General features: G+C 38.5%; 1 protein-coding gene across 2 annotated transcripts in view; it reads right to left on the reverse strand.

Annotated features, from left to right (window-relative positions):
• Positions 1-1,417: 1,417 nt before the first annotated feature.
• LOC137972397 (receptor-type tyrosine-protein phosphatase T-like) overlaps positions 1,418-11,118 on the reverse strand; it is a 97,901-nt gene continuing 88,200 nt past the window's right edge. The window contains exons 29-34 of one of the 2 annotated variants that reach the window (XM_068819102.1): positions 8,918-8,988; positions 8,134-8,268; positions 6,801-6,923; positions 6,354-6,508; positions 3,374-3,509; positions 1,418-2,417 (exon numbers count right to left, since the gene is read on the reverse strand). In XM_068819102.1, the coding sequence (XP_068675203.1) occupies positions 2,337-2,417; positions 3,374-3,509; positions 6,354-6,508; positions 6,801-6,923; positions 8,134-8,268; positions 8,918-8,988 (701 nt within the window). In that variant the 3' untranslated portion in view covers positions 1,418-2,336. The remainder of the gene's footprint in view (positions 2,418-3,373; positions 3,510-6,353; positions 6,509-6,800; positions 6,924-8,133; positions 8,269-8,917; positions 8,989-11,118) is intronic. The other variant, XM_068819103.1, reaches the window with a different exon arrangement.

Consider the following 11,118-nt stretch of genomic DNA (forward strand, 5'->3'; position numbering starts at 1 on the left):
AGAAAACATGACCATGGAACCAGCCATGTCAAACCAAACTGTATTTAAGAGAAAATGAGCTCTTGATCACACAGTATCTCACACAAGACCACTCCGACCTGTTAACAGAAATATGTAAAGAAAGCTTGTTTGATTTCAAACAATAACCATACTGTATATAAATTAACCCTGACGAAAATGTGTTGCTCAAAGACTAAGGTTTTGAATGACCTCACAGTGGCCAATATTACCAGTCTTAAAAAGGCTAAGATGAATTGCTTGATAATGACTTAAGTTAAGTCGAAACGTCGCATTTTAAACCTTTTTTAAACGTTTTTTAAACCATGTTTAGTATTTTATCGCACTTTTTTATAGTTTCTTGTTTTTCTCCCCTAAAAATCCAGGCCCCATTTTTTTCAGTAAATCCCCAAAAAAGGGAAAACCCTTTTTTAGACAGTTCATAAAAAGGTTGATTGAGATCAATCCTAGAAACCCATTGGACATCACACACTCCAGACGCAGAGTTCCGGCTTACCAAGCCAAATTCACTTATATAATTATCGAAACCCACATTCATCGCTACAGGCTTCTCGTCTGGGTAGGGCACGTTATTTGCCTTGAAGAAAGAAGAATACCTAAGAAAGTTCCCGGAGCGAACTGTGGAGTGAGCTAGCGAGCGAACTAAGGATGACTTTGAAAGGAAGAGCTTTAAGTAATACTGACGCAAATGAGTCTCTCTTACAACTTGTTTCTGATTAACGCTGCTGCGGTTAGCAATCGCAAAAACATGGGGCCTACACTTTACACCGGCACAAGACTTTCCAAGAGCGAGCAGTAAACCGGGAACAAGGGAAGGAAGCACTAGCAAAGCTGGGAGAAACAGCAACATTGATCCAACAATAAGCAGTAGAATGTGATGAAGGTGGCAGAGAATGTCTCTCTAAGCGGCTGGCCTCGTTAGCCATGAGGGGAACCACATCGGAAGGCCACCACTACATTATGGCAAGAGAAAATACAATAAGGGCAACCTCACATGCAGGATTTGTCGGAAAACCTGCAAAAATCGCCCTGGCCACACGCGCAACATGAAAACGCATTAAAAAAAATGGTCAAAGCAGGCAATTAAACGTACAAAAAGTATACATTGCTTTGCTTTTGCAATAAGCAGTGCGAGTGTCACGCTGGCTTCAAGAGCCCTTGTCTTATTATGAAAATCTTCATTCATTTTAGCTAGAGAAACTGCGCTTGGCTAACAATGAAGGGTGTACTAATTTTGCTTGCAATTAGGTAGTAGAATTTTTGCCTGCAAAGCCAATCTAACTTGCCTGAAAAAAGGGAAAGAGAAGGTGTTCAGAGCTAGTAAAACTGTATTTTAAACAGTTACAAGTTCGTAGATGCATTGTCACTTTAGTTCTTCAACTAAGACGTACGGAATTTTATGTAATTATTTGTTTATTGGCTTCTTCGCAAAACTACATATATGCGTGAGTTACCAAGCAAAGATAGAAAGATAAAGAAATAGGATTAACATCAATCACACATAAAGGTATAAAAAAACTAATAACAAAGTGCGACGAGGGAAAAACGTACAGAACTTTCGTTCCAATTGACACCTGACCCCCCTCCCTCCCACCTACTAAAATGTTACAGAATAACAAAAATACTTTCCAAGTATTCAGACCTACTAAAACTGTATTTTAAACAGTGACAAGCTCATAGATGCACTGTCACTTTATCATCTCAGATAAGACGTATGCAAATTTAGAAAATATGTCACATGGATTTTTGCAGAATATGATACCCACGTTAATTTCTTGGCAATTTGGATCGGACAGAATACTCGATTTTCATCAAGTGTATAGCCTTATCTCCGGAGTACGAAAAAATACCTTACTGGCAATCAAAAGAAAATGTACCAATTGGGTGCTGAAGACACAATATTAAATATTATTTCTAAAACAACGTTTAAAAAATATCTGCTAATTACACTTTTAAAAACTCATTATCAATTTTAAATATTTCTTTCTTTTGAGAGAAATATAACTACTTCCAAATTCGACTTCAAAGAAAATTCCTGTCTTTTTTTTGTTTTTGTTATTTTCTTGTTATGAGCATTATGTAACGAAATACAGCAATTCTAATTTCAATTTTGTTGCACAAATGAAGCTGAAGGTTCGCTCAACAATGCACTAAATAAGCACAGTGAGGCTCCGTTTTTAATAATTTATTCCTTTGAATCGGAATCGCCATGGCCAAATGGCTATCTCCTTCCCGTTGTTTTTTTTCCGATGCTATTGTGTATATTAGTGCTACTCATACAATACTGCCCATTATAGTGCAATAATGCGTGGCGTTCATCAGCAATCAGCAAAGTTTGAGTACGTTTTGAATGAATCCAGATATGCTGCGGTTGTCTTGTAGCAAAATCTGTACTGCTCCTGAGAACAAAGGAAACGAGAAACAACACATCAGTACTTAATAAGAAATATAAAAAAAAAGCGTAAAACGAGCAAGGTAAGATAAGCAAATCTTAAAGGGAGTTCCCTAACTCCTAGCGTAAGTTTATTTTAGGATGTACAATAAGAGTCTAGCACCATCTCGGAATGAGGAAGAACAGAGGTACTTAAGAAATTAAAAAAAAAGAGGTAAGGTCGGCCTGTTTCATTCCCTGAAGACGGTACTTTGGTTCACATACAATACGTACTTAATTGGTCACTCCCCTTTTCAGTGCCAATGAAGAAGAATCAACGAAACAACAGAACAACAACAACCACAACTGTTAAGAATTAACCCCAACCGAGCTTAGGCAAACCAGTTGGCTACTTGTAACTGCAGTTGAGAAGTTGAACCAGGGTCTACCAGAATCAAATTCATTAAGTGTTCAGAGCGGGTCGTGAACCCAGGTTCTCCGTATTTCAAGTTAAGCGCCCTAACCACTGGCCTGAACTGCCTCTGCACTAACCATACATCGCCATTTTAATTTTTCCAGTTCAGTTAGATGAATGGCTATGTTTTTCGCTCGGTCGATATTTATCTTCAATCCTTCCTGGGAAGGGGCGACGCGGAAAAGGCAGCGAAAGAAGAGCACGCGTTGCTCTTATAACGATGGAAGCATGAATAGTGAATTCTCTACTCTTCGCCCAAATTCGACAAGTGTCCCAAAACCTTTTGACCAGGATTGTAGGTAGTGGGCCCCCGAAACGATTATGACAATGAAAGCCGTTCCGTTTTATCTTCACAGAAGTGAATTGCACGATGCATGTATCATCATCACTTTTGAGTTAACCAATCGGGAACGTGAAAAAAGAACTATTAATTTTATTTGTGTGGCAAATAGCTATTGGAGAAAGAGTTCTAGTCTATCGCTCAAGAGACAGAAAGCACTGCATCTTACCGACGTCGTCACTGCACCAGGGCGCTTTACTCGAATCAGTTTGATTGTCTGAAACACGTCAATAGTCTGTTCAGTCTTGATTTTTTCAATCGCTGACATAATGGCTGCCAAGGTTGCACTACGACCAACACCATCACTGCAAGAAAAAATAGAGAACATGTAAATACAAAAAAATTTTTGTGCATATTAGTGGGGCACTGGAGCCCTCGCATTTTGATCATGTGGCCACTGTTTGGGAATTGTCTCCTTTGAGACAAAAGTCCTTTTCGTTTGGAAATAACAGCAAAAATATCCTCTGAAGCCTGACAAAACTGAAGAGGATATCATTTATTATTAAAAACTGAACTACGGATATCACATTTCCAGCATTTTCATTGGCTCGCCGGACACAGGTTATCAGCTCATATACATGCACTACCAAATATGGTCAATGAACACAGCAGCAAATACACAGTTTTGCAGCTCCGAGAAAAAATGGCCAAATAAATTCAACATAAAAGAGTTGTGATGTTGGGGTTTTTAATAAAACAATTATTCTACTCGGGCTTGCTTGATATGAAATGATCATAACCAACTCGGCGCTACGCGCCTCGTTGGTTATATATATCATTTCATATCCAGCTCGCCCTCGTAGAATAATTGTTAATTATTCAACTGCAGTCGACAGAGTACAAAGAACACCCAGAAGACCAGTTTAGCCAGTTTTTCACAAACGGAATAGTCTCACGAAAGCGGTAGAAATGGCTCAAAAAAATTTTTTTCCCAGAGAAAACGATGATTGCTTGTCAAATTTTGAGATTTTTGGCGAAAACAATAGCCTACACGACTATTAACTTTCTCTGTTTATTGAAGGAAACCAAAACGTGAATACTAATACGGTGGTGCCAATCCGTGATTAAGCAAAGGTCATTAAAGTAAATTCTCGAGGACTTCACAACTTTTTGACATTTTCTCGTCAAAGTCAGTTTTTCTCGACTGGAAGTTTTGTTGGAAACCTAGATCATCGTTTTTAATATCTCTGTACACCTTATGATAAAGAATTTCCGATATTCCATCTTTGTTCTCCTTTCATGTAATGCACGACACTTCACTCGATGACTTGATTGACAGGTTTGACAAGTTTTCGTTTTTGCCAATCAACAGCAACCTTAATATAAGTGCGCAAAACCTGGATGGTCGCTCGCTGAATGGTCACGTTAGATAGTTCGTCACGCGAGGAAGAAAGTAAAAAGTCTTGAGCTTTACGATTCGTCTTTTTCTCCGACTGAGTTGAATAATTCATCTCTTATTGGACGACTTAGTGTGTAGCGGGCACAAGTCGTAAAAATACTCAGCGATACTACACACCAGAAAATCTAATAAGATATATTTTTATTACACATAACATGAGAATTTTATTCCATAAAGCTCATTTGTACAAATCTATACGCTTTATTTTCACATGTGGAAAAGGCTTATACAGCCAATCAGAATGGCGTACAGCTATTTCACATGTGGAAGTATAACCAATCAACGATAGCGTAAAGGCGTTTCCATGCCAATCACTCGTGCATCTCGTGCAAATCGTACTTTGTTATTGAATTAAATTAAATTTGCATTTGGTTCTATTGTTAGTGGGTTTTTGTTTCTAATTTGCGTCTAGAAAACTATTTTAATGAAAATTCTCGTCTTATGTGTAATAAACAGTTCACGACATAGAAAGTGCTTTGTACGGGGTTTTGTTCACTCGTTGTTTGTGTCAAAAACCCTCACTCGCTCGTTCCTCGCTCGTTCGGCTTTTTGACACAAACAACTCGTGAATAAAACCCCGTACGCCGCACTTTCTACGACGTAAACTATGTATACTGCATATGTACTTGCTCCTCTAGTGACCTTCCTTAGATATTTTGGTGAAAGCAAACAAAGCAAATTGAATGGACTTTTGGCTTGGCATCATAGCTCCCGCATGGGTACTAAATTATAGAATTTCCGTGTCTTTGAAATGCAAAGTTCATTAAGTAGTGTCTCATTTATCTTGAAAGTCCATGTAAAAGTAGTTCTCTAATCGTAAAGATGTGTATACTTCTTTCTTCTGTATTTTTATTTTTGCCTTGACTCCGAGTGGGATTTAAGGTTCTTTATGATGTTATGTCATATTCTGCTGCGTTCATGGGACATCATGTAGCTGCAGACGTTGAGGCGAACTTACTTTCTGAAAGTGCTACTACGAAAAAAAAACTTCCTTTTTTTCTTCAGATTTTGAAAGTGTGATTGCATAACACTTGACTGGCAAACGTTTGAGCTTTGATTTTTATCCAAAGGCTGTTTACTTGAGTGTAACTGAGTTCTTAACTTCACAGTCAACAATTACTCACGTTCCAAACTGATGGATTCGACCTCAGAAGGTTGGATCTTGAGAAAAGTGTGTGAACGCTAAAGGTTATTATATATGCAAAACACGAGTTTAACAAGGTCTTTAATAAGTCTGATAGCCCGAAACTCCTGTGCTGCATATTAGTAGACCAATTTCGAAATATTAAATTTCATTCCTAAACAAAAGACATCATCTCGAGGCTCTGGGGAATAAAAATAAGGATTTGTATGAGTTTATTCCCCAGAGCCTTGAAATGATGACGTTTGTTTCGGACTGAATTTTATTCTATCGAAAGTGCGTACACACGCATTGCATTCTTAAACTATTGAGTCTTTGACGTCATTTCTCCTCGATCCAGCTTTCCCAAGATTTTAAAGTTAGTAATTGCGGACCATTAGACAGGAAAAGTCTAGTTAAAACAAACAGGTCTCTTTTTTAAATCAAGGCTTAAAACTTGGCCTATTTACTCTTTAGTTAACATAGTTTTCAAATCCAGAAGAAAATAACAATTGATTTTTTGGTCGTAGTAGGACTTTAAAATCAACCTTCATGAAATTTACAAATCCAGTTCTCTTCGTTTACTCTCAGTATCTGTTGTTATGCTTTAAAGTACGTGTATTTGAATACCTGCATTGTAAAACAATGACACCGTTTCCTGTTTTTTGCTGAGACTTCTCAATGGCACTGACCAACTGAAGAATTTCTTTGGGGTCAGGGGACAAGTTTGGATCGTTCCAGCCGTCAAATTGCAAGTGTTGTACCGTCGACGTCTTCTTTGGTGGCTGTGAATTGATATGACTTGTAAATGGCAATGAACGCCCTCTCACAATGCTCAAGTGTTCAATGTAATGGAGAAACGTTTCCGGACTTTCCCTCGTTCAGAAAGCCCTATTTGAAGAGCCATGTTACATGTGTGAAAAGTAGTGCCTACTGCTCCCTGTTTTCTTTACGTCATCAGTCTTTAATTTTAAAATCAACATTCATATCATGGTGTTCCTGTTTCGACAAAAGCTTCCATGTGGTTATTTAGTTTGTTGTTTGGTAAAGGGTTGCGTTATCAGGTTTGCTACTTACCTCTGCATTCAATACACTGATCCTTCTGATTGTAATTTTCTGAGATGTTTTCTTTTCCAGGATCTTCAAAGTGACATCTCCATATCTGACATGCCCTTCTGATGGCCAGTATTGAGGGTATTTCTTAGAAACAATGCAACAAACGAACACATTAATCCGGGAGAACAAATTAACACACCAAATATGCAGACTTGGTGGACTTGATCCTCTGGCCATGGTGTATGTAGTTCCTAAGGACATTGGTCGATTGCACCAAGTGTAAAGTTTTGCATGTATGCGACAGCGTTGGTTGGGCTCTCAAGTGAAAGGGTAGACGATACTTTGATTGCTGAAGGGTAGACTTTATATCCTGACCTCATTCAAAGTGTTAAGGATGGAACTTCAAGGGTAAATATTAGGCGCAATCTAGGAACTTTCTCTTATCCTCCTTATCACAAAAGACTTTTATGATGAAGAACTTGCAGCTGTCGTTGCAACGACAGCATTGGATTCTCAATTCTTTTATAATTCCCAAGTGACTGGGTTACACCAATGGTCGGATTAACCTCCCTCACCAAAGCCCACATATCTTCGTAGTGATGCGTTTAGTTTCTACAAACTTTGATTGCCCTACGGTGGATGAATGAAGAACAGAAATTTGGTTGTGTCAATTAAGTTTAACAAATAACTTGCTTTACCTCATAACTGAAATGCAGTTTTTTTATTAGACGAGAACGTATCACGCGACGCGCCTCAAACCCTTGGGCCTTGCGCCTTGGGCAAACAAAACTCACTAACTCCCTAGGGAAACAAAAGCTTAAAGCTTGTACTTGCACGTAACCAGGACATGCGTCTTGAAAGCACGACAATTTTTTAAGCACGTCCACCACGATTTTCAATAAAATTCGGAAATCTGAGTAACTTTCAGGTTTTTTTCAAGTCATGGCAGCGAAAAAACGCTGTCAAGTACGAAGTGAGGAAGAAATACTGAAACTGAAAAGTTGAAAATAATTGTTGAAGGTAATTGTTACTCATTTGTATTTGAGATATTTGACTTATAATTGAACTAGTAAGGATTATATTCGTATTAAGTTTGGTTCATTTCTAGTTGCGGGGTATAACAAAACACTTTATGGCTGCTCCCACGGGAAACAGTGAGTTTTGTTTCCCATCGACCCTCAATGTTTCCCTCGGTGAGGGTCTCGGGGAAACAAAACTCACGGTTCCCCCTTGGGACCAGTTCCCGGCGAGCTAAGTGGTCATTGGTTAGTGAATGACTTCATGTTTTGGTGACGGTCTTCTCTCTCTCTTAATCCCATCCCTAACCAAATCAAGTTATTTAAGTTTTATTTACCTGGTTTTCCTCCTTTAAGTTGTTTAGCATCACCACTGTACCAGCATCATATTGTGACACCATGCGCCAGAAGTCTTCGATTGTGTTATTTAAAGGCGCTTGGGTCAAGATGTACGCATCGCGTTGCACGTTGCCCTAAAATGGACAAAGGCGGAAATACATAACAGATGATGTAACTAACATAACTAAGTAGGTAACAGAAAATTGCCGCACTTTAATACCTTTCATGGGGAAAAATAAACGAAAAAATAAATAAAAACCTAGGGTAGTGTTTTAATTTCTTTCTTAGAAAACGGGATAAACAGTCACCATCGTCTTCAAGTACTATGCAGAACTATTTAGCACAATCCAAAGATTGGTCAGGTTATTTCATTTGGTTTCAACTTTTAAAGATGCTCGGACCTTGTGTCTCTTACACGCCAGTTACTAAGCTTAACAAATGCAATCACATAATTGTTATCGACAGTCTTCCAATTGAAAACCACTGTTTGGAAAATTGAAGTTATCCTGAGTGAAAACAGCTGTAAAAGCCGGTTCATTCTTTCGTTGGCCCGTGGTAGTGTTAGGAGATTTGCCAACCTTTTTTTTCTCGTTTGTTTCATTGTGTCATCATCCGTGAGTTTTAAATGTTTTCACACATAGGATGAGCTAAATTATTTGACATTTTACCAGCATGGCTTGACAAAATCTGTTAGCAGCCATCTCGGATTTATATTTTAATTTAAGAAGTCCAGAAAGTCACTGATTCACAGCATAGATTTTTTCCGCAACATATGATACTTACATCAACAAATGAAGCATTTATGTAATCCCTGTCAGGCTGTGACGACCTCAGTATCACCCGATAAGTATCTCCTAGAATAAAAATTGAGTGTGAATATTAAATACGAGGACCTGGGAAACAGCAAGATTCCAATCGTGTCTTTAAACAACAATACTCATTTGTAAACATCTATGAATGTACTCGATAAGAGACTCCAAACTAGGAATCGTTATGTCTGGAGCTTTTTTCTTCATGTTTTTCGAAAAAGAATACATTTAGGACACGGGCTCGGAAGCATTCAGCAAACATCTTTACAGGTAAGGTATCAAAATAGTGACTATAAAATTTAATCCATTGTCGATCACAAAAATATAAATCTTTCTTGTTTACAAACATTGACGTCACATTTCAGTTTGATATTCTAATTTGCCAACCACGGAACAAAAGAAGTCATTCTTTCAACAGCCAATTAGGTTCTGATTGGCATATTAATAACAATGCCGGGGTGACGTCACGAGAAATAATAATGATGATGATGATAATAATAATAATAATAATAATAATAATAATAATAATAATAATAACTTTATTATTCTCCTCGAAAGGCTTTTCAGCATAATTTACAATCTCAGATATCTAAGACTTAGTTTTCCAAAAATACCCTCATAAAATGCTGTGTTATTTTCACTTTAAATACATCTAAATTAGTGATAGACTGAAACTTATCTGGGAGACTATTCCACAGCTTTTGGCTTCTGAAGGTAAACGTGCGCTTACATACAGCGCTATTGGAATTGTAGCTTCTGAACCTGGGGCTCCATGACGTATGTGCAGCAAACATGGACTGCCTTTCGTGATCGCAGACACAGGGCGTGTCAAAGGCAATATGTTTCACAAGTCAGTGCTAAAAGAACCCAAACCTTTGGCCTAAAGTGTATTCAAGCAATTTGCTAATAAATGATGTTTTCAGAACGCCACCAAGAGATATTCATATTTGTGGGGGCGACAGGGGGGTCAGAGCCTCCCACCGTACCTTGCTCTCCCACTTCCCGTTCTTTTATCTCCCAGCTCCCGCCCTTTTCAGTTCTGTTCCCGTCCCACATTAATTAGGAGACTCAAAACACATCTTGGTCATTTAGCTATATAGCTGTTAGGGGTTTCCTTTGTTTTCAAATAATTTGCCCAAGATTAACATTTTCATGTGGTCTCAGTTTAATGAAACGGCTTCCCAAACTGTTTGGTCACCCATTCTTTTTGGAATTGATTTTGACTGGGTCGTAAAACAAACCACTCTACACTCTCCAGCGCACTAATTTAAAACGGTATTACACTGAGACATCTCTGCACCAATAAAATCAAATCTTCATGGTTTCAGTTCTTGCTCAAAATATTTGAAATCTTGAGTCCGTTTTGATTCATGGGCGTAAGGAACCAGCTCTCACGAAGGTCTTCCATGCACGGACTTTTAACTACCGAACCGAAGAATACTAATCCCTGTTAAAATGGACTTTTACGCCATTTTTATAATGAACTCGAGTCGCTTTGCTCATCTTGCAGCAGTTATTGTCAGTTAGGTGACAGCCGCTTTACATTTCATGACCTATTACGTAACCACCGTAAAAAGGGTTTACATTCTCTCCGGGAGTAAGCCTGTTTTTCAGCCCAAGCGCGAATTTTTCTTTGCTTGATTGCCCAGAAGATGCTTATGCAAGTCAAATATCATTTTGGGTTCTTGTGTTTAAAAGTATTCTAACGCATTAATGAATGACAACAAGTAGCGTTTAGCCTGCAAAGCAGGCGTATTTTGTTTTGGTAAGAACTAATGTCCGACATCTTGGATATTGCAAGACCAACAGAGGCCTGAGGCCAGTCAAAAAAACTGCACTCAGTGAGAGGAAGACAGTATGAAATGGTAGTGAAGTGGTAGTAGGGGAAGGGGAGAGAAATACGCCTGTACGCACTATCTGTTCGTTTGGAAAACCCGTTCAAATTTTGGACGGAGGTTCTGATTGGTGCGGTGATCATCTCCTGTCAATCAAAAGCATATTCCGAATCTTTCGTGGCAGAATTACAACGCAAATGAGAATATGGGGTACTTGCGAAGCTTGGACTTGACCGTCGAGGAAGATATTAACTGCTAATATCGCTTTCGGACGCCAGTTTAGAGGAAGTAGAGAGCGGCAAATGTCAACTAATCTTTGCTTCTGCCGAGCAAATTCTGG

Source organism: Montipora foliosa, chromosome 10 (genome assembly GCF_036669935.1).
Source record: "Montipora foliosa isolate CH-2021 chromosome 10, ASM3666993v2, whole genome shotgun sequence".
Classification (NCBI taxonomy): Eukaryota; Metazoa; Cnidaria; class Anthozoa; order Scleractinia; family Acroporidae; genus Montipora; species Montipora foliosa.